The sequence below is a fragment of the Nylanderia fulva genome, unplaced genomic scaffold (assembly GCF_048542155.1).
Source record: "Nylanderia fulva isolate GAGA-0341 unplaced genomic scaffold, ASM4854215v1 Scaffold337, whole genome shotgun sequence".
Taxonomy (NCBI): domain Eukaryota; kingdom Metazoa; phylum Arthropoda; class Insecta; order Hymenoptera; family Formicidae; genus Nylanderia; species Nylanderia fulva.
The window spans coordinates 40,448-65,538 of record NW_028190408.1 but is presented as its reverse complement, the minus strand read 5'-3'; the positions used below and the strand labels follow the sequence as shown (position 1 = coordinate 65,538).

At 29.0% G+C, this 25,091-nt stretch overlaps 3 protein-coding genes across 16 annotated transcripts; 2 read left to right on the top strand and 1 right to left on the bottom strand.

The window, feature by feature from the left end:
- The first annotated feature begins 64 nt into the window (after window positions 1-64).
- On the top strand, window positions 65-20,676 carry LOC114937861 (multicopper oxidase 3). Of its 13 annotated transcripts, none has more exons than XM_029311527.2 (17): window positions 65-180; window positions 902-1,153; window positions 2,054-2,137; window positions 2,305-2,444; window positions 3,447-3,615; window positions 6,332-7,004; window positions 8,069-8,351; window positions 12,782-12,849; window positions 13,530-13,819; window positions 14,751-14,961; window positions 15,390-15,667; window positions 15,804-15,927; window positions 16,531-16,751; window positions 17,037-17,223; window positions 17,570-17,785; window positions 17,865-18,083; window positions 19,237-20,676. In XM_029311527.2, the coding sequence occupies exons 8-17, from the start codon at window positions 12,783-12,785 to the stop codon at window positions 19,605-19,607; spliced, it is 2,184 nt and encodes a 727-aa protein (XP_029167360.1). In that variant the 5' UTR covers window positions 65-180; window positions 902-1,153; window positions 2,054-2,137; window positions 2,305-2,444; window positions 3,447-3,615; window positions 6,332-7,004; window positions 8,069-8,351; window position 12,782; the 3' UTR covers window positions 19,608-20,676. The 13 variants fall into 13 exon arrangements, with proteins under 13 accessions (XP_029167360.1, XP_029167363.1, XP_029167362.1 ...); XM_029311530.2 differs by having other exon boundaries at window positions 2,050-2,137; window positions 6,332-6,474; XM_029311529.2 differs by having other exon boundaries at window positions 2,050-2,137; window positions 6,332-6,525.
- A 79-nt stretch (window positions 20,677-20,755) lies between these two features.
- Window positions 20,756-22,324, top strand: LOC114937864 (uncharacterized). Its single transcript, XM_029311538.2, has 2 exons — window positions 20,756-21,370; window positions 21,906-22,324. Exons 1-2 carry the CDS (start codon window positions 21,254-21,256, stop codon window positions 22,320-22,322), a joined length of 534 nt encoding a protein of 177 aa, XP_029167371.2. The 5' UTR covers window positions 20,756-21,253; the 3' UTR covers window positions 22,323-22,324.
- Window positions 21,822-24,828, bottom strand: LOC114937863 (BRISC and BRCA1-A complex member 1). 2 transcript variants are annotated; one of them, XM_029311537.2, is made up of 3 exons: window positions 24,672-24,828; window positions 23,559-24,616; window positions 21,822-22,325 (listed from the first exon to the last, which is right to left on the bottom strand). In XM_029311537.2, the coding sequence occupies exon 2, from the start codon at window positions 24,538-24,540 to the stop codon at window positions 23,596-23,598; it is 945 nt and encodes a 314-aa protein (XP_029167370.1). In that variant the 5' UTR covers window positions 24,541-24,616; window positions 24,672-24,828; the 3' UTR covers window positions 21,822-22,325; window positions 23,559-23,595. The 2 variants fall into 2 exon arrangements, with proteins under 2 accessions (XP_029167370.1, XP_029167369.1); XM_029311536.2 differs by having other exon boundaries at window positions 23,559-24,828.
- Between the last annotated feature and the right edge of the window lie 263 nt (window positions 24,829-25,091).

Here is a 25,091-nt window from a genome sequence, read left to right as displayed (position 1 = left end):
CGCATCCCGAAAGAGGGCGCGACGAGCGCGCGAGAGCGCCGGTACAGCGTGTGACGTCATCGGGCGCGCACGCGCGCTTCGGATGCGCGAGCGCCGGCGTGAAGTTGTTTCGTGTATAAAATTGTCGTCCGAAGAAGGAACGATTTTTCGTTGAGATCGAAGTTAGAGAGGGTCTAAAAGGTATTTACGAATAAAGGGGAAGCGGGCTAATTAGCTAATTAGCGGTAGAATGAATAATTTTTTCACAAGATGGAAGAAAATTCGCGCACATAACCCGCTTCCATATTTTTTACTTGTGAATTTCTCACTCAAGCAATCTTAATTCGATATTGTATCGTTTAATATTGTATTAATTGTAATTTTAGATTGTATTATACGTAAAATTTATTAATCTTCGTTTAATCTCATGTATATGATTTATTATAACCTTCAATTTTATGTTATATGTACAACGCATTAGCGTTTCAGATATGAACAATTTTTTCACAAGATATAAAAGAAAATTTACGCATATAAATCGCGCTTCCATACTTTTTACTTATGAATTTCTCACTTAATCTTTTAATTCAATAATTGTATCGTTTAATGTTATATTAATTGTAATTTTATATTGTATACATGAAATTGATTATTTATCTTTTTTTAATCTCTGTATATGATTCATTATAACCTTCAATTATATATATATATTTTTTATTCTATATTTTAATGAACTTTTCTACACACACACACACACACACATATATATATATATATATATATTCTTTTAAATATAATTTTTTTAACGCTGTATATATAATTTTTCATTAATTACTCTATTTTGTTAATTACGAATTACAATCCTTAAATATAATATTTTCTTCATTGTTTTTTAAGCTAAAATATATATTTTAATTTTTAGATTATTACACGTACTTGTTGCAAGCAGAGAAAGAGAAAGAGAGAGAGAGCAGAGCTCTAGATGGAGAAAGATATATTTATTTATACGAAAAGAAAGATGGCGATTATCGGATATGCTGTAAAGGGGAATGCTCTTTTTCGTCCTTGTACATTGGTTACACGTAACTTTGTTGTTTTCGTCAATATTATGCTATCACCGAGACATTCCGGGCCGGACTTTCTCTTCCCTCTTCCTCGAGATGCGAGGTTACAGGTGAGATTGCAATAAAATATATATAAATAATTAATTCCCCACTATTGTAAAAAAATACAAGTGGATATACTTTAAATTGAATTAAATATGTATAATTATATATATATATATATATATATAAATTTCAAAATTAACTCAGATAGCCACAGTGATTATTATGACATCATTTTGATGGCAAATGATGCATTGACATCAAAATGATATAATAATTACTGTGACTATCTGGGAATATATGGAATTAATTTTGGGATGCGAGGCTATAGCGTGAGATTGCAATAAAAGAAATATATATATATATATATAAATTATTAATTTCCCACTATTGTAAAAAAAGTACAAGTGCTTTAAATTGAATTAAATATATATATATATATATATATATATATATATATATATATAAACTTCAAAATTAATATATGGAATTAATTTTGACGTTGAAATATGACATAATAATTGCAATGTTCAATGATAAATCTTATTAAACTGATATGATTTTATTTATTGAATATATCGTATTTATATATAATTAAAAGCAGGTGATAATTATATTGCTTATATGTATATTAATTAGAAAATTACTTTTTATGTAATCTTTTCCAGTATTTTTGAGCAATATAACTATTAAAATATTTAATAATTATGGCAAAAAATATATTCAATGGTGAATTATATTAAAGACAATAATTAAAAAGCGACAGTTGATTATATTATTGAAAATATTATTTTTATTTTTTTTTACAATCTTAGCAATGTAATTATATAAATATAAAATATGAAATATAAGAAGATATTGTAATATAATTATATTTTAATATATTTAAATTAATTTTATAATTATATTATTAAATATGTGATTATATATTTAATATATTTATTTAAATATATTTTATGAAAAGGCAGGAAATTGCACGGATGAAAGATGAGGAAAAAGATGTTTTATATTATTGGAACTAAACAATGCAATCAAAGAATATCTTACATATGGTAATATGTGATTTGAAATGCAAATCTACGATAAAAAATGAACTATATATATATATATATATATATATTACTAAATATGTATTGACATTTATGCGCACACAATATGTATAGTTACACCGACCTCGGTGCATGTTTCTTTATTAATGACTTGACGCTTCTTTTACCAGAGTGAAGGAAAACTCAGAAAATATTACTCTCTGACACGCATACCGTATATGTCGTAATATTTCTACAAACATCATCATCATTATATGGACTCCGTCCACTTTCCACATCCCTTGATTTTGCGGCCATGGCTGATGGTTGGGTAAGAATCATCGTTTCTCTCTCTCATCGTAGAAAATAATTCACCTCGTGCACATATTTCTTTTTTTACATTCATCAGCCTGTTGGATCGTTATTCCTTATGCGTTCATTACGCGACCTTCGCAATCGAGCCCGTTCCAAAATTATGTAATATCTTGCTCTCTCTTTTTTTATATAGCGTTTCAGCGCATCTTTTTTTATCCGGATTTTAACGGATTTAATCTCGAGAATCGATCTTCCTTTTCTTCGTTTCCTTTTTCTCTTATTAAAAGAATGAACGACTAGAATCGAGATAATCGCGCATTATTTTCTGTTAATATAGAACAGGGTTGGTTGTTAACTATATATAGTTAATTAGTTGAAAATTTTAAAAATGTTAAAAAGTTAATAACTTTTGACTTAGCTTAGTTAATTTAAAATGTATTAATTTTTAACTTCAACTTATTTTTGACCGTAAACTTATTTCCTAAGTTAAATTTTATTTTTTATCTCTTTAAGTACCATTATTGTTTTTTTTGAGTTATAAACGTATATTATTTTTAAATTAAAGTTAATAATTTTTATGTTTATTTGTCATCAATTGTAATTACCAAATAATATATTTCTATATAAAAATCAAATTTCTTTGTTACTTGTTATAAATTTTAAAAGAATTAACAAATAAATTTCTAATTTAATATAATGTTTTTAAAAATTAACTTTTGATTTAACTTTAGTTAATTTTAACTTAACTAAATTAATTTTATAAGCAACTAACTTAAACTTAACTTAGTTGTAAAAAATCATTAACTTATTCAACCCTGTGTAATATCTTGCTCTTTTTTTTTTATGTAGCGTTTCAGCAGCGCATCTTTTTTTCCAAAATTTTTTTATCCAACGGATTTAATCTCAAGAATCGATCTTCCCTTTCTTAGCGTTTTATTTTTCTCTTCTCTCATTAAAAAAAAGAACTCAATGAACGATTAGAATCGAGATAATTGCGTATTCTTTTCTGTTAATATAGATAAAGGATAAAATTGTGAAGAAACAAATATCGTAAATCGTGAAGAAACAAGTGATGATAGAGATCATAATATATATTTATTGCAAAACTGTTGAGAAACGATATGTGGCTGTTGATTCATCTCGATCTTCGAACTCAGCAAATCCGACAATAATTGGTTGAACAATCCGTATGTATATAGATGAATGGCAAAAAATTATTCACATTATTGTAGACTACAATTAGATGGACTGTATCGGGTAAACTAGGAAGTTCTTATAACAAACGATTAAATAACGCGAGCCGGCAACTACCGGTTTTTTTTTGACTTGACGGGGAATTCCTTCCTTTCGTGATACTTTAGCTAAAGGAATGCGTAAATCGTACATTTTTTTCTGATTCAATCATTTTATTCATAAGAAGGCGTGACTAATAAAAATAGGCATCCTTTTTATCTCATACATAATACCAAGAATATTTTTTTATTTTTCTATCGATCTTCAAAACGCCGATTTTCTAATTTGTAATTCAAAAGAATGTATTCACGAGAATTCTTGAAGAAGTGATTCAGAAGAATGTATTGGAACAGATTTTTATATTGATAAATTATATATTAATAAATATATATATATATATATATATATATGTATGTAATTAATATATATTTAATTATTCTATTAATTATAATTATATTATATATTTTATTAATTATATTATAATATTATTATATTATTAATTAATATGTTAATATAATATTTATTATATTAATTAATATATAACCTAATATTTATTATATTATATTATTAATTAATATATTTATATAATATTATTATATTATTAATTATAATATATTAATAAAAATCTGTATGGTGTGATAGGAATTTAATAGTGAAGGAATTTTTGTGACGTCTCTTAATCTTATCTCATGAATGACATAAGTACAAATAAGTCATATGTCAATGTATATCGGCAAAATTTAATTTTCTAATATCAAATTTTTCATTAAAGTACAAATGTCAACACTAAAATATAATTTTAGACAAAATATAATGCATGAATATCAAGTAGCTAGAATCATCGAATAATATTGAATTAAATTGCTAGGAAGAATTATTGTGCGCTGAGAAAAAAGTTATTAACTTGTTAAATCGTTCAATTAATTACTATTTTGTTAATTAAACATATATAATTTTAAATCAAATACATGTTATGTTAGATTTAATATGTTGTATTTAATTTAATCAAGTTAATAACTTCTTTTCTCAGTGTTCTCTTTAAAATCACCCTTTAAGACGCTTAAATATCTGCTTTTTGCAATAAAAATGAATTAAAATACATTCAATGAAATTAATTTTATAAATTTGTAAAACTAAATCCTTAAAAAAATCATGATTCAGGCAATGCTTTAATTGATTTTTTCTCATTTTTTAATATTTATTTTTGACGTTATCAAGTAACGCTGATATACTCAAACAATATCAACTGTAATTAATTTAATACATTATTCAACTATTCATATTCCACGAAACATTATTTCCTAATCATAAACTCGCGTTTGAAGATTTCGTAAAAAAGCTCGCGCAGTTAAGTAAATTGCATCACCTTTTTTTATTCATTCTTTTTGCAGTATATCAGTAATCGGATTGAGACGAGGATTTTTAATCTCGTAAAAAGATTTCTCTTATCATGCAAATAATACATTATTTGCACGTGTTTAAAAAAAATATATACATATATATGAATTTTCGTGCTCCATTTCTCCTTTCGTGATTGCGCAAGCAAGATCGACTGATATATTAATTTAAATGATAATTATGACGTAATCACGTTACGTATTTATCGTATTAATTATAATTAAGACACATCTGAAATAAGCTCTTATCTGCATATAATCGCAAAGATGTGTGTTTTGACAAAAATAGTATTTCGAAAAATTCCGCACGTGGGATTGATATCTTAGTCATTGTTTAATTTATTACATATATATGTATAGATATGTAATAGATCCCGGAGTAATAAATCAAAAAACACGCTCTCTCGATTAAATAATTGCATATTTTAGATAATATAGATAAAACGTCATCTCACGTGCAATAAAATGCACGATTGCACATTTAATTTTACGTATTTTATTGATAAAAAAATAATTTTAGAAATTAACAAATTATAGAATAATTATACCTTTATTATTATTAATTTTATTGGATGGCAAAAAGATTTTTTAAAGAATATTAATGTATTATTTGCTGAAAATATGTAATCTAGCTGAAATCCGTGAATTATTTACAGTGTTTCATTCTTAATTTATCATGAAATGATGACTTTGTTAAATTTGATCGTATATCACTTTAATAGAGCAATCCGTTTAATTCGGAATATTTATTCGGCGAGATTTTTTATTTATTCCACAAAAATTTTGACGCAATATTAAATAATTATTTGTACACTGAAATAAAATTGTTAACTTGATTAAATTAACTTTTCAACGAATTGTAAATTACTATTTTGTTAATTGAACATATATAAAAATATTTAACTTAAATATTATATAATACATTAAATCTAACAAAACGTATATATTTGATTTTTAAAGTGTAAGACAGGCAATAAGTATATATTTGACTTAAATATTAATATATTTTTAATTATTAATAGTAAAATTTAGTTGAAAGGTTAACAATTTTTTTCAGCAATAATGAAATGTTTTTTTTTATTTTTGCGTTTAATCTTCAGCAAATTTTTCGCAAAACATTTTTTCTTTCATGTATATACTATTATTTATTTCCGAATTATTCGAAATCTTTAAATGCATAATGCATTTTGTGTATTTAAAAAAAATATAAATCTATAAGTTATATTTAAGTTATATTTAAGTTCAATTAATCAAGTTAACAATTTTCTTTCAGTGTGCAAATAATTATTCTATGTGCAAGGAATATTTTGCGAGAATTGGTCCTTGAAAAATACTAGCAACTGAAGTTATCATAATTAGCAACATTACGCAAAATGAGTCGTCGAGGATGATGACGCGAAAGTTGAAGCTGACAAAGTAATATATTCTTTTTGGAAATTGCGAAACCAGCAACACCGCTTATCGCGGGTATTAATTCTGATCTCGCCAAAGATAACGCAGTGGTTTTCCTTTGAACTTGAATAAGGAAAGAAATATTCGCATATATTCGCGAATAATATTCGCGAACGAGTGTATCATCGAATTTTCACGGTGTTTTTTTCGTGTTTTCGTAACACAAGATTTATATCGACGATGAATCAATTAATCGAGCATAGTGTCACGTCAGGATAAGCTCCAGGAATGTTAATTATTACACATATTTCCGATATCGATTTATCAACAGCTGTGATTTCAAAACAATGAGTTAGTGATAGTTAGTGATATCTTATCGTTAAAAAAGTGACTGTGAATTGCGGAAAATTAATATTATGATTGCAAGTTTTTTTGATTTATTTAGAGAATTTGATTTCGTAGATAGATTCGATAGAATAAGCTGTCTAGTTCGGAGAAACAGACCAGTTTTATATTTTCCATCTTTATGTCAAAATATCACATCGCACACAAAAGTTAGTGGACATGAAAAATAATATTTGACGCGATTTCTAATTTTCTTTATATCTATGCAATTGTTTTTTCATGGAATTATTTAATTATGATTCTTTTAAATTGTACTTTTGGTTAATGATGATGAATATTAAATTTCTTAGCTATTTTTATTTCGATTTCTTGTCTGATATATGTTTTTCGATAAATTTCCATTTTTTTTTCCTTTTCTCTAATTATATTAATGCGCAAACAAGTTTTTTATAAGACAAAATTATTCGTATTTTGATTTAAAATTAACATTATTAAGCGATATTTTTAAATTATGATGATTTTTTTTTCTTCTCTTTATTACGTATAATTCATATAAATATGTTAAAGTTGTTAAAGTATCATGATTTTTAGTGAAAAACTATAAATATGTCATCATTATTTACTAATTGCATAAATAAATTTATTTAAACATTTCACGTTGTTAAGCGATATTTTTAAACGATTATGATTTTTTATTCCACTCTTTATTACTCTTATAATTTATATAAATATTATTAGTTATTTTTAGTAAAACTGTAAAATATATAGCATCATCATTTACAAATTGCATAAATATAGTTATATATATACAGGGTTTGTCAAAAGTGTGGAAACCCCCAAATAATTTTTGTAAAAATGAAGATATCAAAAAACGGTAAAACACGTATTTTGATTTGACAAAAAAATTACCCTATGACATGGATACCGATCATCTCCCATCCCCTGGCACGCGGACTAAAAGGGGGGTTGAAAATTTTTAATTGAACTAAGGGACTAAGAGTGGGGGCTCAGTCGTAGCGACTTAAAATTTTAAGGGTATTTGTTACGAAAAGACTTTCCAAATTTATTTTATTTTTACTCGCTTCCCAAGTAGCAAACTGACGTCATCAGACGCAAAAATGACGTCACTTTGCCGTCTAATGACGTCATTCGACGTCAAAACGACGTACCCTTGCTACCTTATTATATATATAACTTGAAAATGATTGGTGCCTCGACATTTTTATCAAGGAAAAATCTCTTCAAATAATCTTATATAGGAATATCCTTTCAGGATGTCCGGAAATTGTGGAACACCCTATATACCGCGCATTCTTGCCTCATCGACGAGTTTCGGCTAATGAGTGGAAAGTCCACTGACGAATTCTGATGCGCTCGGGAAAAACTGTATGGGACATACAGTTATTGGCCGCGTGAACTCGAGTGGGGAAGACTGCTAAGCTGAAATACAGTATATCATCGTCCTAATGACAGCATTATCCTCCGTATACCTCCCAGGTGAAGTACCAGGAAACCCCTCTACGCGCTTGACCTCTCTCCTGTATCAATATAGACAGGTGAGTGGCGCGAAGTCGGTTCAGTCTTTCGTAAAGTATAGTCGTTCGTGAAACCGTTCGCGTGATTTTCGTCGGAGGCGCCGGAAGAGACGCAGCTTCCGAGTCGCGAAAGCGCGCGCGCGTTTTGTGACATGGTGCGTCCGAATCAGCTGTGCTGTCCAGAGAGTTGAACGCCCGGCGACACGTGCTGTCTATATCGAATTATATTCGAACACTTACTACTTTTATCAATTTTTTTTTATTTTATCATCGATCTCAAACATCTCACATGATGAAAAATATGATGCAGTAAGTTACTTTTTAGAATCTTCTGTCATTCCCAATAAGTAGCAAACTGACATCATAAACGTAAAAATGACCTAATTCGATGTCAAAATAACGTACATAGGTTTTTATTATAATTATTGTGTTACATTGTTTTAAAAAAATAATTAAATTAAAAAATTATTTAAAAAATAATTAAAAAAAAAAAAATTAAAAAGATATGATCCAGTAAGTCACTTTTTAGAATCTTGTCATTCCCAAGTAGTAGCAAACTGACGTCATAAACGTAAAAATGACGCTCTTTGATGTCAAATTAATGGGTACGTTTGCTACCTGCATGAGTTTTTATTATAATTATTGTTACATTATTTTAAAAAATAATTAAATTAAAAAAGTATTTAAAATATAATTAAATTTTAAAAAATTAAAAAAATAAATTATAAGAAATTAATAAAATTAAAAGATAAATTTTAAAAAGTTAAATATGAAGAAAAATGGTGGTATTGTTAATTTTTGATAAATTTGGAATACGCGACGATTATTAAAGTGAATTTATTTTATAATTCTGAAATTTGTTGGCTACTTTCATTGTATGTACCTTTTATTACTATTAAGAATGACGTAGGATTTGGCTTGCTTAAACATCCTTGAGATTCCTAAGTATGTTTAATGACTTCTATTATGGATATTCAAAGAATACTTCGAGATAATGTTTTCTTGCAACGGGAAAGTAGCTAAATAATCTAACTAGTTTTCTTGTTACAATAAATGTTTCACAATTTTTGTAAGTTTTGTATATTATTTTGTCATTGTTAAAATCACACATTATGACACGTTCAAAAATTATACAATTAAATGACAAAACTCAACATATATATATGTATTGTTATATATTTTACACATTATTATATTTATCGTCTCATTACATTTATCGCTATGTATAGATAAAGCATAATGCAATTAAATAGGAAGTAAAACCTCGAGGTATATATTCAAAAAATCAGTGTTTTTAAGCTTTTGTTCTGTGAAGACCAGACTATGTTTCATAAACGTTCTTGAATCTCTATAGTGGCAAATAGACTTTTATTAATATTTTTATTAAGTTTCTGTGATTTTATTATAAACTATTATTAAAAAATAGAATTATTATTAATTTAATAATAAAATTAAAAATTTATGAACATATTAATTTATATATGTGATATAATAAAAGGCCAACTTAACGAGCTTATATGCTATTAATTGAAAAATTTATTTATTAATTTACGTCATACTATACAAAAGTTAAGATAAACGTTTTCTTGATCTCATTTTCTCAGAAATCAATAATAGACTGAAGTTCCTTATTGTTAATAGATTAAACAAAGAAATGACTCAAGATATAAATAACGAAATCATAAATAATGACAATAATAAAAAATTCATAGCGATACCTTATATTGAAAGAATCTCGGAACTAGTAGCATCAGAATTAAAGAAATCAAATATAACAGTAGGATACAGATGTCTAAAGAAATTAAACAGAGTCATAAAAACGCAAAAAGACAGAGATAAGCTCCAAAATAATTCGGGGGTCATATATAAGATTTCGTGTAATAATTGTGATGCTACATATGTAGGACAGACGAAAAGACAATTAGGTACAAGAGTAAATGAACATAAAAATAATATTAGATTAGATTCAGCAAGGCACTCGGTGGTTTCTGATCATATTGTAAAATTTACACACAATTTCAATTGGAACGACACAAAAATCCTAGATTATGAAAAGAATTATTATAAAAGGTTGATATCAGAAATGATATATATTAAAGAAGAAAACAACAGTATCAACCTAAAAAAGGACACCGAGCGTCTTGACGGTTCTTATTATGATATTCTAAAAAAATTGTCTACGTCATCTTAAAAATTGGGTATATATACAGCGCGCCGACATTGTAAGATAGATATCGAATTGTTTTTTAAAAAAGTACACATTGTGATTATGTTAAGTAAAAAGAAATAATTTTTTAAAAAAAGTGTTAGTTTCGTTGACAAAAAAGTAAGTTAATACTATTTATTAAAAATCTAAATGTAATATTTGAGCGGATATATTAATTTGTTCACAGTGTCGTTACATAATATAACAGCATCTGACGCTCTAACTCATGCCAACAAACATGAATTTTGTACTGCGTTCGTCATATAATCTTATAATTGTTGTATTTATTTATGATGTCGAAATGACTAAATTAATTTTTTAACATATTATTAGGATATTGAGAAAGACTGTCGTACAGTCGAAACGTTTATCTTAACTTTTGTATAGTATGACGTAAATTAATAAATAAATTTTTCAATTAATAGCATATAAGCTCGTTAAGTTGGCCTTTTATTATATCACATATTTTAATTGTATACGAGCCGAAATTTAATTTATAAAATATATATATTAATTTATTATATTCTAAAAAAATTAATTAACTTACACACAAATATAAAATTTATGTTTCTGTGTATGTGTGTAATATGTGAAATTATTTTTATTTTTGTTTAGTTATGCAGGTACAGATGCGCGTTGTGCTAAATTCGTAAGTTACGATGTGTATATACATACATAGATATGTGTTGTGTAAAAGGGATTTCGACACTGCAGTATCGGTTTTGAAGCGTCAAGTTTTACATCCGTTCGCGGCGATTAAACGAAATGTAAATCTAGTACAGAAATACTTTTGCAAAAAAACATTAATCATTTCTGTGTTAAATTTATGGAATATTAACAATAAAATTAAAATTGAATAATTTAAATTTTATGTTTAATATTGCTTCAATGACATTTATACATAGTATTAACTTAATTTTTTTCGGAATTAAAATAATTATAAATCTTTATAAAAATCTTTAATCTTTGTAAAATAATTTTTACAAAAAAATAAAATATTTTTTATTTATATTTATTTAAATATTAATTAAATATTAATTTATTTGTATTTATTTTTTATTTATTTTTGTGAAAAATAAAATAATTTTGATAAAAAGATACATGATTAAAAAGTCGCGATAAATTATGATTTTTATCATGATTGGGGAAGAAATCTAATTTTACGTTAATATTTGTTGGGAGAAAGGATATATTGTTTAAATGCACTACAAGTAAAATACTTTATATGAGTATATAATGTTTCGTTTTATTATTAACTTTGATGTGTATAAAATATAAAACTTGTCGTACAAGTAAAGCTCGTTAAAACTAAAAATAAAAAAGATAAAAACAAAAATAAAAATAAGTTAAATGACAGTTCCTTCAACATATAATTCTCTACTTCTGAAAATAAATACAGAAATGATAATCTCTCTATGATTCCGTACATATATATAGAAGTCAGACATATGACATTAGAAAACCGGAAAAGACGTATTATTAGCAGGATAATTACTTTAATTAAAAGACTATAATAAGACCGATCATTTTTTGCTTGACGCAGCGTGAATAAAAAAAACATTATAAACATATTAAGATAACGCTTTATCTCACATGAAGAAATTAAAGAAATCTTATTTATTTACAACGAATTGTAAGTAAGATTTTATAAGTGAAATATATAAACTTATTTAAAATTCAACGAACTAAAAACAATCAAACGCGAATGATAGATTTTAGATATATAAGTCCCTTTTTATTTATTAAAAGAAAACGTTAATTTTAACTTTAATGTAATGTACATATTTATTTAACTTTATTATTTATTTTATTAATATTTTATTAATAAAATATTAATTTTATTAACGTTTTTAAAATATCTTTGAAAATAAGTTTTTAATAAGTTTTAATATATTTTTTTTTCTACTTTGTCGCCAAAAAATTGGAAAATTAAATTTCCTTCGATTTCGTATCGATTCGGTGTTATGTTTTTCAAACTTTTGCACAATATGATTATACATCCACAGTACTTTAAGCTAAAGTTTATAAACCGTCACGTATCTAACGCACGCGTTATATAAGACGCAACAGAATAGCTTTTAAATCTATTTGCGTATCCCGGTTATCTTTGTCTAGAGATTTTATCTCCGTAATGTATGTATATGTATTCTATTTTGCACGCGATGCTGTGTATAATGAACTGAATTTACATGTCTTTTTCACATCATCATTATAAAATGTGTCTTACGCATTTTAATTCTTACAGAATGAGAATGATAATCTGGAACTTGTTACCTCTTCTGCTTCAACTGATCGTTCACGAAAGCCGATCAGGTAAGTGCGATCTTTTTTATATTTAATAATTTTATATTAAAAAATAAATTATGTGTATTTTATATTTAATATTAATTTTGCATTGATATCTCTTTCTCTTTATAATGACATATTATTGCATTTTATTTTAGCTTTACATATTTGATTTATATTTGCACTTTTATGTATTTTAAATAGCAAATTATCATTAAATGACGTCATTTTAATGTCTAATGACGTCATTCGACGTTAAAATTACGTGCGCTTGCTATCTGCGATTTTTTATTTTATAACAAACAATAAAGCTTTTGTTTGAAAAGTCTTTGTAAGAGAGAGAGAAAGGAAGATTGAAATCTTAAATTAATAAATTTTAAATTTTATAGATTTTTATCTAAAACACAAATGTAAGCGTATTTGAGTAAAAATAAAAAAGCAATTTAAATTGAAGAAATTAGGCGCAACAAACTTGGTTTATTTTACTTTTCTATTTAATTAATTTACATAATTTCAATACAATTTAAATAGAAAAATATTTTATAACTGTTGCGTCTAATTTTTGCGCTTGGATCTTTTTACCCAGCAGCAAAGTGACGCCATTAAACGTCAAAATGACAGTTTGTTACTTATTTTATAATTAAAATTTAATTTTAAAATAAAATTAAATGAAGAGAAACACTTAAATAGTTATTAATTGATTTCAGAGACAATAATAACGGCGCATGATGACTTTGGTTTGTCTCCTATCGATCCAGAAATTGCTGAAGACGTCGACTGGAGACGTCACGCGTGTCGGCGAACCTGCAAGGATGGCGCGGCACCCCTGGACTGTTACTACACTTTTAAGCTAGAGTCCTATTTCGCGATGAGCAAAGCTTGTTACGACTGTCCCTTCAATATTACGGACTGCTTCCGGCCTCACTGCATCCCGGCTGATGGCATAAAGCGAGCTCTTACGGTCGTGAACAGGAAAATGCCAGGTCCGCCGATCGAAGTGCGTAAAACTGAATGCTATATTGGATTGCGAAACGCGTTTTATACATGATTATTCTGACCGCTTGTGTTTTTGTCTATATCTTTATCTACTCTGTTTTTTTCGTTTATTTTAATCGGTCTTATTTTCTAAAATTACGTGAATCCTTGAGAAATTTACAAGGGAGATGTTAATCAACGGATACATTTTTGCGCAAACTTGAATGTAGTTTTATAAAATTAGTGTCTTGTATATTCGCCTATTTTTCGGTCATTCTTTGTCTGATTCTATACTTTTTGATTTTATATATTTTTTAATTTTTTATCTTTTTAATTCCGCTATTATAAACAAAAGAATTATTGTAGAAGAAATGTATAGATAGTTTATCGTGGAAATTAATCAATCATACTAATATTCGAGTAATGCAAAGTTAGTATAAAAACTTTACTCAATTATTTTTTCTTATATTATCGTTCGATATTTTGTAATTCAGTCAATCGAAAAACCATTGTTTCGTCTTTTTCTTTTCATTATATTGTTTCGATGTTTAAGCATATATACGTATATAATTATCGCTCTATTTCGCAATTGTAACTATATATCACGAGAGCAATGTTGGGCACGAGAGCAATTCAATTTCAGATCTAGTCTCTATAATTAATACACTTGACGGCGAAATCGCTATTCAATTACACGATTCTAAGAAATTATTCAGAAAATGTTTTGTTTGTGTACCAGCGCTTGGCTTTTTATACATATATATTTATTCTTTTTTTATCGCAAAATTACTGTGCAATTTAGCTGGAAAAATAGAATTGTTTACGGTTTAGCAGAGAATATAATTGATTCGCGCTAATCAATTAGCCGTATCATTCAAACCGTGAATGAGAGATATTTGACAATGAGTTTCAGATTGTTAATTAAAAATAATGAGAATATTTTAATTATATAGGTGTGCCAAGGTGACAGGATAATAGTCGATATGATCAACATGTTGCACTCTGAAGGCACCACGATGCACTGGCACGGACAGCATCATCTCAGCACGCCTTATATGGACGGTGTACCCTACGTATCGCAATGTCCCATCCCTCCTGGGGCGACTTTCAGGTACAATTATACCGCCAGCGAAGCCGGGACGCACTTCTGGCACTCGCATATAGGTATGTATAAGGCTCCATTTTTTAAAAATTAAATCTTTTTAAACCTTCCCAAGTGGTAAACTGACGTCACTAAACGTCAAAATGACGTCAATTGACGTTTAATGACGTCAGTTTGCTAACTGAGGTAGGTCTCGATTTTCAAAAATTAAATTCTTTTAAACCTTCTCAAGTATAGTGAACTAATGTCATTAAATGTTAAACTGAGGTAATTTAAACGTCGCATGACGTCATTCGATATCAAAATGACGTATGCTTGCTACTTTGATTCTAAATATTCTTAGCAGAAAGTTTAAGGAAGAGTAATTTTGCTTAAATTAATTAATTAAAATAATGAAATTAAATGAAGAAAAATAAAATAATTAAATTAAATTAAATTAAAAAAATAAATTAAAATAATTAAATTAATTAATCCATTTTTTCTTCTGCAGGCTTTCAAAGAGGAGACGGCGTGTTCGGGTCGTTGATCGTTCGTGTACCACCTAAAGTCGATTGGCACAAGGATCTGTATGACTATGATGAGCATACGGTGGTGATCACCGATTGGATTCACGAGCTGGGTGTTAGCAAATTCTTGGGTCACCATCACATGGACAGTCCTAACAAACCGCCTAGCATACTTGTAAACGGTCTGGGTCGTTTCGCCACTTTCGAGGGTAAAAACGAGACACTGGCCGATATGCCTGTTTCGACGTTTATCGTAAAACCGGTAAATTTTTACATTTTTCTGTTTTTCGTGTTAATTTTTATAAATGCATTTTGTTAAAAAAAATATATTATTTTTTAATAAGATTATGTGATTTGGATTAGCATTGATTTTACGATTATTTTATTTATGCTTGCAGAATTTTCGATACAGATTCAGGCTTATTAACGCGGAATTCCTGAACTGTCCTATAGAAGTTTCTGTCGACAATCATACTTTATACGTGATCAGCTCAGACGGACGTGATATTGAACCGATACAAGGTACGAGTTTACTTTCATGCTACGTGCCACTTACTTTTACACAAGATCAGTTTGATTGAGAGTTTTAGTAAACACCGCGAGAAAGTTGAAGGACAGTTTTTTTCATTTGGTGCTAAATGAATAAGATATAATGATGCAATAAAAGATTCAACATCGAAAAAATACTAATTAAATGAACAAAGTTATCCATCAATCTTCACGATATTTATTAAAGTAATTTATGAGAATTAAGTATATATCATTTTTTAAATAAAGTTATGCAATAACTAAATATTTGCTATAACTATTAAAATTAAATTAAAATAGTTATGCATTAATTGCAATATTTTTTATAATTAACAAATAGCTATTGCATGAGTTTTTTAAAATTATTTAATAATTTAATTTGTTAAATATTTTAATTTATTTATTATTTAATTTATTAAATAATTTATTAAATAAAATTAGATACAATTCAAAATTGTTTGTGTAACAATTATGATAGAATTTTATTATGTGCGATTTGAAGAGATTATTAATTCCCGCAAAATAAGCACAATAAATATAATGAAAAAGAATCTACTATATGTTGAAATGTTTACGTATTGCGCAATGATTATACAGCCGAGTCGCTGGTGAGTTACGCCGGCGAGAGGTTCGATTTCTTAATTGAGATGAACCAACCGGTGGACAACTATTGGATGAGATTTCGAGGACTGATGGATTGCGACGAGAGATTTTTTGGTGTCTACCAAGTCGGGCTACTTCGATACGAAGGAGCGTCCGAAGAGGAGCCGATGGTGGAAGTTACATATAATCGCACGCGAAATGATTCTTACGGATTAGTACGTGTATCTTTTTTATCTCAAGTCATCCGTAAAGTTATTTTACAAGAGATTAAGTCATCAATGAACGGAGTATCTAGATATCCAAAGCATTATATATAATAGCTTAATTATATCATATAATTTAATGAAGAAAAATATTAAGGCTCTTCGATTCTCGCTGCAGATTGTGACGTCAGAGGCGAGAAGCTTTTAATAATTTTGCCCGTACATTGATGGAAGGATGAAAAATTATGCACTGATAACGGGGTGAAAGATAATAACCAGCTTCTCTGACTTTTTCAGCAAGTGAACGCTCTGAATGAAGGAACCGAAACGAATAGTAGCATCAGTATCCCGATGCTGATCGCGATGGACGACGATGACGCGTCGAATACCAAAGAACCGGATTATCAATTCTACATATCGTATGATTTATACCAGAAAGATAACCCGCACTTTCACCGCAAGGGTCTATATGGCTATTGGCAAGGTAAAGTTCAAGTGCCATCTCTTGAAACAAGTTTTCAAGTTTTATTTTAATGTTTGCAATCATAGACAGTATAACTTAGGTAATGTTGAACAATGTATACTGAACTATTTAAGAAATGCAAACTGAAAAATCTAGAGCACAGATATTAATAAGATTAAATAATTATATGCTTTCTTCAAACGCCTTTAATTAATAAAATATAAAAAATATATATAATATAATATAATATATATATAATAAAAAGAATATATATAATATATATATATATATATATATATAATAAAATGTATAAAATATTTATTGCAAATATATAAATAAGTAAAAGTATATAAATATACTTTTTTAGTGAAGAATAGGAAGAAGCAAGTGTCCACACCACAATTAAATCACATATCACTGAAGCTGCCTCCATATCCACTTCTGCCCGAAAGAAACCTTATTAAACCGGATCAGTTCTGCAATTCCAGCACAGTCGAGGGATGTGAGAATGATTACTGTGCCTGCACTCATGTACTTCAGGTGAAACTCAACAGTGTAGTGGAATTGGTTCTGATCGACGAAGGTATATTCTTTATTTTTTTTTTTTTTTCTATAAGCCTTGTCTTTAAACTTAATCGTAATAAGAAGCGATCTTTGTTCAGGTGTTCAGTATGATGCGAATCATCCGTTTCATCTTCATGGTTATCAGTTCCGCGTTGTGGCAATGGAGAGGATAGGACGCACCGCCACGGTCGCCGAAGTGAAGGAATTAGACAGGCAAGGTTTGATAAACAGAAGATTCACACGGGCACCTCTGAAGGACACGGTGACCGTGCCTGATGGTGGTTACACCATCGTGCGATTTTACGCCGATAATCCAGGTGAGACCTTGCGACATGCACATTATTAAAAAAAAACTAAATATATAAAAATAAAATAAATTAGAGAAAATAAAAAAAAACAGAGTATTATAAATGTTTATCGATAAATAAAGAGTGTTTGCTCTAAAAATATTGCAACGAGATAAATCGCGTTTTAAGAGAGAAAAAAGAAACAAGAGTAGAGGAAATATTAAACTTCTATACATGAGGAAAAAAATAATAGGGTGTATATTCCTGGGAAAAACCTTGAAAACCTGCTATTCTGAAGGAATTTTGTTTTACTTTGAAAAATCAGGGAATTTTCATGGAATTTGATTGAGATTCAGGGAATTAAAAAAATTGTCCCTTTAATATAATTTTTTTTATTGATGATTTGTTATTCAGTATTAATATTATATAAGTTTCATAAAAAATTGTTTAATTTTTTAATAGGTAATATTGAAATAAATTAGCACTCGTCATTTATTTAATAAAATTCCTTTTTTATCTTTATTATTCATTTAATAATTAAATAAATAATAATTTAATAAACAAATAAATAATTTATTAAATAATTATTTTAAATAAATTAATATTTCTTAAGACATTTATAATAAATTATTTTTGTTTTCTATTTTTATTTTATATTCTTGCATATATTTTTAGCGTTGATATCATATTTTGTTATTGCCTAAATTAATTTTACAATTAATAAATCAGTATTTAATGCCTGATAAACTGCATTCTCAATAACTTATTTCCAATGATATGAATAAAAACATTAAAAATTGTATAAAGAATTTTTAAAAAGCTGTATTTCTACAAATTTTCTTATTTTACCTGAAATTTTAAACGAAAATATCAGAAAGATCAAGGAATTCTCAGGGATTTTTTTTACAAAATTTGAGTAGACACCCTGAATAATTATTAAATAGTATTTACTTTGTATATACAATAGTATTTGTTTTATTACAATTTAATTTCTATTTGTGAACGTATAATTTTATCGTATTTGAAATAATTATATTAGAAGAGAAAATCTTTAATGAGAAGAGAAAAAATTAAACTTGCAAATTTCTCTATTTTTTGATAAAAATATACTTAAATTTTGAAATTGATTGAAAGAGATAGAGTCATTGCCGATTATTCCGTTAATGCAATTTATATTTTTCAGGATACTGGTTGTTTCATTGTCATATTGAATTTCACGCGGAGATAGGTATGGCCCTGATCTTCAAGGTGGGCGAACACGAGGATATGCCACCGGTGCCTCGTAATTTTCCTAAATGCGGCGACTGGAAAATGACGGATGATCATCAGAACGTAGGTGATTCAGGAACCTCTACTGTTTCAACAACGATTGGAAAAGAGGAATCGAAGGATGACCGTTTCGTGAATACACTAGAGAGTATCTCGAGATACATGGGGCATCTTGAGCAACTCCTGAAATTACAAATGACATCTTCGGCGTCCAGTTCGAGTGTGACGTTGTTACTTTTTGTCGTTTGCTTTCTGACTTCTGTAATGCATGCGCGCTCTTTATGACAGATGTATTTGTGTATATTATAAATAGTAAGAGCAGATTCTAAAGAGCTGCCAAGAGCGAAAGAAAATGTATAAATGGACTAAAATACGACGTATTTTTTCATCGTAATTAAGTATTAATATTCACGTGAAAATATTAATATTTATAAAAAGTATGTACTTGCGCTTTTTATTATCGATAATTATCAGATATTTTACGATAATCACAATCACACGAAGCTGATAAATTTTAGATATTTTGTAAATATACTTTGCGATTACATTGTACAATTAATCTAAAATAAGCGACATTACATATATCAGCAAATGACTTATATTACTGTGATATACAAGTATATTATAATTATTTTATTGTTAATAATCTATTGACTATGCTACTTGGCAATGCAACAAAATGCATTTTACTTCGATAATCATGTTATTTTCATTGACGAATCGATTTCGTTTGTGGAATAAATTTTTATTAAGCTATGCGTAAATTACAGTTTTCGCGTAATTTGAGATAAAAAAATACTTGTGCGAGTTAAATTTCAGAAGAAAGATATAGATATTTTCTTAAGCACCGATTATATTAAAATAATTTAAGAAATAAAAAAACGTATATTTTAATTGAAAAGAAATTAACTGAACATTGAACTATATGAGTTAATTTAAAAACTGTCATTAAAGAATAATCCGAACAAAAACAGGACATTTTGTAAATTATTGCGAAAGATGCATTATTGTAATTATGTCATGCAATCTCACACATATCTACATATTGTACATTTATACAATATAGCGTTCATTCTAATTAGATATAATTGATAGAAGATTTATAATCACATATTATCAGAATGAATGTATGTTTTTTTGCCCGAATGTATGTATTTGTCTATATATATATATTTTCATAGTTTTAAATAGGATAATATTAAAAAAAACTTTCATTTAAAAGTTGTTGATATTTTGATGCTCTCGTTAAAAGTCGACGCGTTTTGTAATATTTATAGAAATAATTATAGTGTACATATTTAGTCTTTGTTGTATTGTAATGTAAACCCATACGGAAAGAATTTTTCGTTATATTTTAGCGGAAAATTCACTACAAATTTGATCATAAATTTTATAAGTCAATTGTAAAATTTATATATAAAATATTTTATATATTTATCACTTTTTTGTTTTGGTATCTATTTCTATTTAATATACTTAAACAATTATATTTTAGTAAAATTAATCGAACATTTTATATCTTATGTGGTAAATATTAATATTTTTTATTATGGTGAAAATATTAATCAGAGAAACTTATAAAATTCTTCCTACCATATTCTCACAATTATCAAAAATTTCAGGATAAATTCTATGAGAATTTTTTCTGTGTACATATTAATATAATTGATTCTATGTATTATCACTTCTGTAGAACGTTTATTAAAATGTATGCGTTTTATATATATTTGTGAATCTGTTTATATATGTCTTTACTCGAACACAGGTATTCCCCGAATGCTCCCACTATTATTATAATCACATATTACGTTTTATTGGAGAAACCATATATCATTATCCAAAGGCATCACAAGTTTTTTTGTCTAGACGTGTATCTCTCTATCCTCATTTAGGAAAGTACGCATCAATAATTATAACATTTGCATAGAAACATGTCGTGCGATACTCGAGGACAGTGTCATTTCTGCTCCAAGAAACATATTGTACCAGAGTTTGGAAGCGACGAAACGACACGCGCTCTTCTACAGAAGTCGAATTTGAAACTTGATGTAAGCGCAATAAATCATCAATGTCTTATTTTAAGAAAAATTCTTTTGTTAAGAAATAATTATTACTATTTATAATAATTATAATTATTATTTAGTTTATTCTTTTTTTTCAATTTGACTTATTTTCATTCATTACATTCTTAAAAAAAATTTAGTAGAAATTTTGAATTTTTTCCCCAGTTTTTGAATGGATTTTTAAGACGCTTTATCCGATCTATCTTTTTTTTATGTTGAAAATAAATGCTACAATAGATATAAAATCACGCAATAAAGAAATTGATTGCACATGTAATATATATATAGATATATATATTTCTTTGTAACATTTATAATATTATTTATCTTAAATTTTCACGAATATCACATCTCGTAGTTATCTCTAAAAGCCATAAAAAATATCTTACGCTAAGTGAAATGTACCTGCGACTTTGAGACGCATTTATAGAAAAGATCCGGTGGTAATTGAATTTATTTACACATCCTGAAATCTAATTACATCTTATATATCTAATTATGTTCGCCTCTCTATCTGTAGGTTCTGAACACAGTTTGTTCTTCTTGCATCACCAAACTCGAAGATCTCCAGAAGCAACAACATCTTCCGGACTTGCGTTTCGAGAAAATTCCCACGAAGGATCCAGTTCGCAAAGATTCGCGAAAAATGGACGAAAACGTTGGAGGGACGAGGAGGAGTCGACAATTAACGTGCGATTTCTGTCAGAAGGCCTTCCATCACACCGGAGACCTCAACAAGCACAGGAGGAAGCACACCGGTGAGCAGCCTTACACATGTCCCAAGTGTCAGCAGAAGTTCTCGTATGCGTCTAATCTTATCAGGCATCAACGGACGCATTCCGGGATTAAGCCCTTCTCCTGCCAGATCTGCGGACGCGCCTTCGCTCGAAAGGACAAGCTCTCCCTCCACTTACAGCGTTGCATCGTTAAGTTTTGAAACCTTTAATAGAGATGCGATGATATAAGATATAATATAAGTCATAGCGAAATAAATGATAAATATAGTAACATATAAATGTAATAGAAATAATCATTCTTGTAAGAAGAAAATTAATCTTTTAGTTCAAAATCTCTCCTAGATGTGTATCGTTAAGCTTTGAGACCTTTAATAGAGATGCGATAACATAAGATATAAGTTACAGTGAAATAAACAATAAGTACGGTAATGCATAAATCTAATAGAAATAATCATTCTTGTAAGGAGAAAATGAATCTTTTAGTTAAAAAAATATCTCCTAGATGTGTATTGTTAAGCTTTGAAACCTTTAATAGAGATGTGATAATATGAGATAGAATATAAATCACGAAATGAATGATATAAGTATAGTAACGCATAAGTCTAATAGAAATAATCATTCTTGTAAAGAGAAAATTAATCCTTTAGTTAAAAATCTCTCTTAGATTTTAAAGTCGACATTTGAGATGTGGAGATATTTGATTTGTTTGCATAGGATGAATTTATAAATCTATTTACAAAAATAATGATGAATTTATTGTGCGATAGTTTGAACAATAATGTATGGTGATGCATATATATATAATCACTGTCATCTTTTATACACTCTCTTCAACAAATTGCTTGAAATATGAAATATAAACTCAAGTAGCAAACTGATGTCATTAAACATAATAAATGACGTCATTTGACATGAAAATGAAGTATACTTGCTACCTGGAAAGCTACATTGCTTTGAAATTACATTATGTTGACAAAGAAAAATCTGATTTCACGAAAGAAACATGTATGTATATATATATATATATACACAGTGTGTCCCATTTTAACTTGTGAAGATTACGAACTCCCATTTTTTATTGCATATTCTTGTAGCGTATCTCAAGAGCTTTCCAAACCACTATAATGAAGCATATTTTTATTAAGTAAAATATCTTGTAAAATATTCTTAATACTTTTATGCACGGAATAATGAGATCAATCAATTAGTATAAAGAAAACAGATAATTGTTTTTAAAAAAATGTAATCTGCAACAGGCAGTGGCATACTTTTTCTTAAAACCGACTATGTGTTTTCTAAAAAATAGAGGTTCATCATAAAGAAATTGAAAGTGACCTTCAAGTGATTATCCAAGGTATCTTTCATATTTTTCAAGATACTTGAGTGTCTAAATTAATATGGGACACCCTGTTATACATGCATATACCTATACAAACCTTTCAATGAAAAATAAATACAACTGTCCATAGCACTCTACACATTAGTGTGCACTTCCTGTGCCACAGCGTTCGAAGCAAAGGTATAAAAGGCGTCCTTTTGCAGGGGACGCTGCAGCGGATGCGCCAGGAGCTTTGCCATGTTATCATGCAGCTTGGCAGCGTTCCTGCCCACTTCGAAGATATAAGAGTAACTCGTTGTATCCAGGGCGGCGATTTCCGCGTAGACGGCCTCGCAGAGGTTGTCCTCGCTGGCCGGCTCGTGAACGAACAGAACGTCCAGGAAGAAATAAGGATTCTTCGTGAGGCTCTCCAGGTACTTCTGGCCGGTGTGAAACTTGGGGATGGAGTTGGATCTCCCGTAGACGAGGATCACCCGGGAGACAAAGAGCGGTTGGCTCGTCGACGGCGTCGCTATCCTCCCGTGTATCGTCTCGAAGAGCCGACCCAGGTCGCAAGTGCCTCGCTCCTCGTCCGGGGTGTCCTCGACGCCCTCTAGGTGGCCCACCAGGCTCTTCACGTTGCTGGTGTAGTCGCAGAGCCAGCTGGCGCCCCGCGAGTCCAGGCTCATCAGCGCGTATTCGTGCACCCCGGGCTGTATCGTCGACTTGGCACCTACGAAGTTCTCCACCACGCGTTTTATCATGTACAAGGGCGGAAACGTGGCCCCCGTGCCCAGTTTAAAGGGGGTGCATTGCTGTTCACGTACCGTGTCGATCACGAGAACGATCTTCTCCGGGAGGTTCAGCTCCGGAACGCTCCGCACCTGGACGTAGTCCTCGAGGATGGTGCTCGTGATCGTCGTAGACGCGGTGGACGTCCCGGTGGTGAGCGGACAAGGCTTCTTACCCTCTGGAGGTGGACCCTTTCGCGAGGCCTTCTCCTGGTGCTGAGAGTTGTTGCACGTGGAGTCGATCGTCGTCGCGGTCTGCAACCTCTCGGATATCACCTGGATCTCGTCGTTCGACTCCTTGTCGGACATGTTTGACTCGTGCGTGTCCGGGAAGTGTGACCTTGAGGATGATCTTCGAGGAGCTCTTCTTCAGAGGGTGAGTTTCCTGGGGACCAAATGATTTTACTTGCCGAATCGAGCGGAATTTTCGGGAATTTTACATAGCTCGTGGAATTTATAGATGATTCGATGATGGTTCTCTTCGGACGAGTTGAAATTGACAAGTTTAGCTTTATGTATTATTTTTGTTGTTGCACGTTTGTTTCCACGCTTGCGAGCTCATGATTTGGCCACTGAATATGTAATTTAAATGTGATTCGAGATTGTAGTAAATCAGATCAAATTCAAGGAGGTTATATTTCTATGTTTTCCTCAGTCTATGGCTGGTAAACTTTTCTAAAATTCTCTAGAATTGTTCTAGAAATCCCTAAAAATTCTTAGAAAATTCCTACAAAATGCTCAGATTTCCTAAAATTCTTAGAAATTTTCTAAAAGGTCTTGAAAAATTCATATAAAATTCATATAATATTCCTATAACATTCCTATAACATTTCTACAAAATTCCTATAAAATTCCAAGAA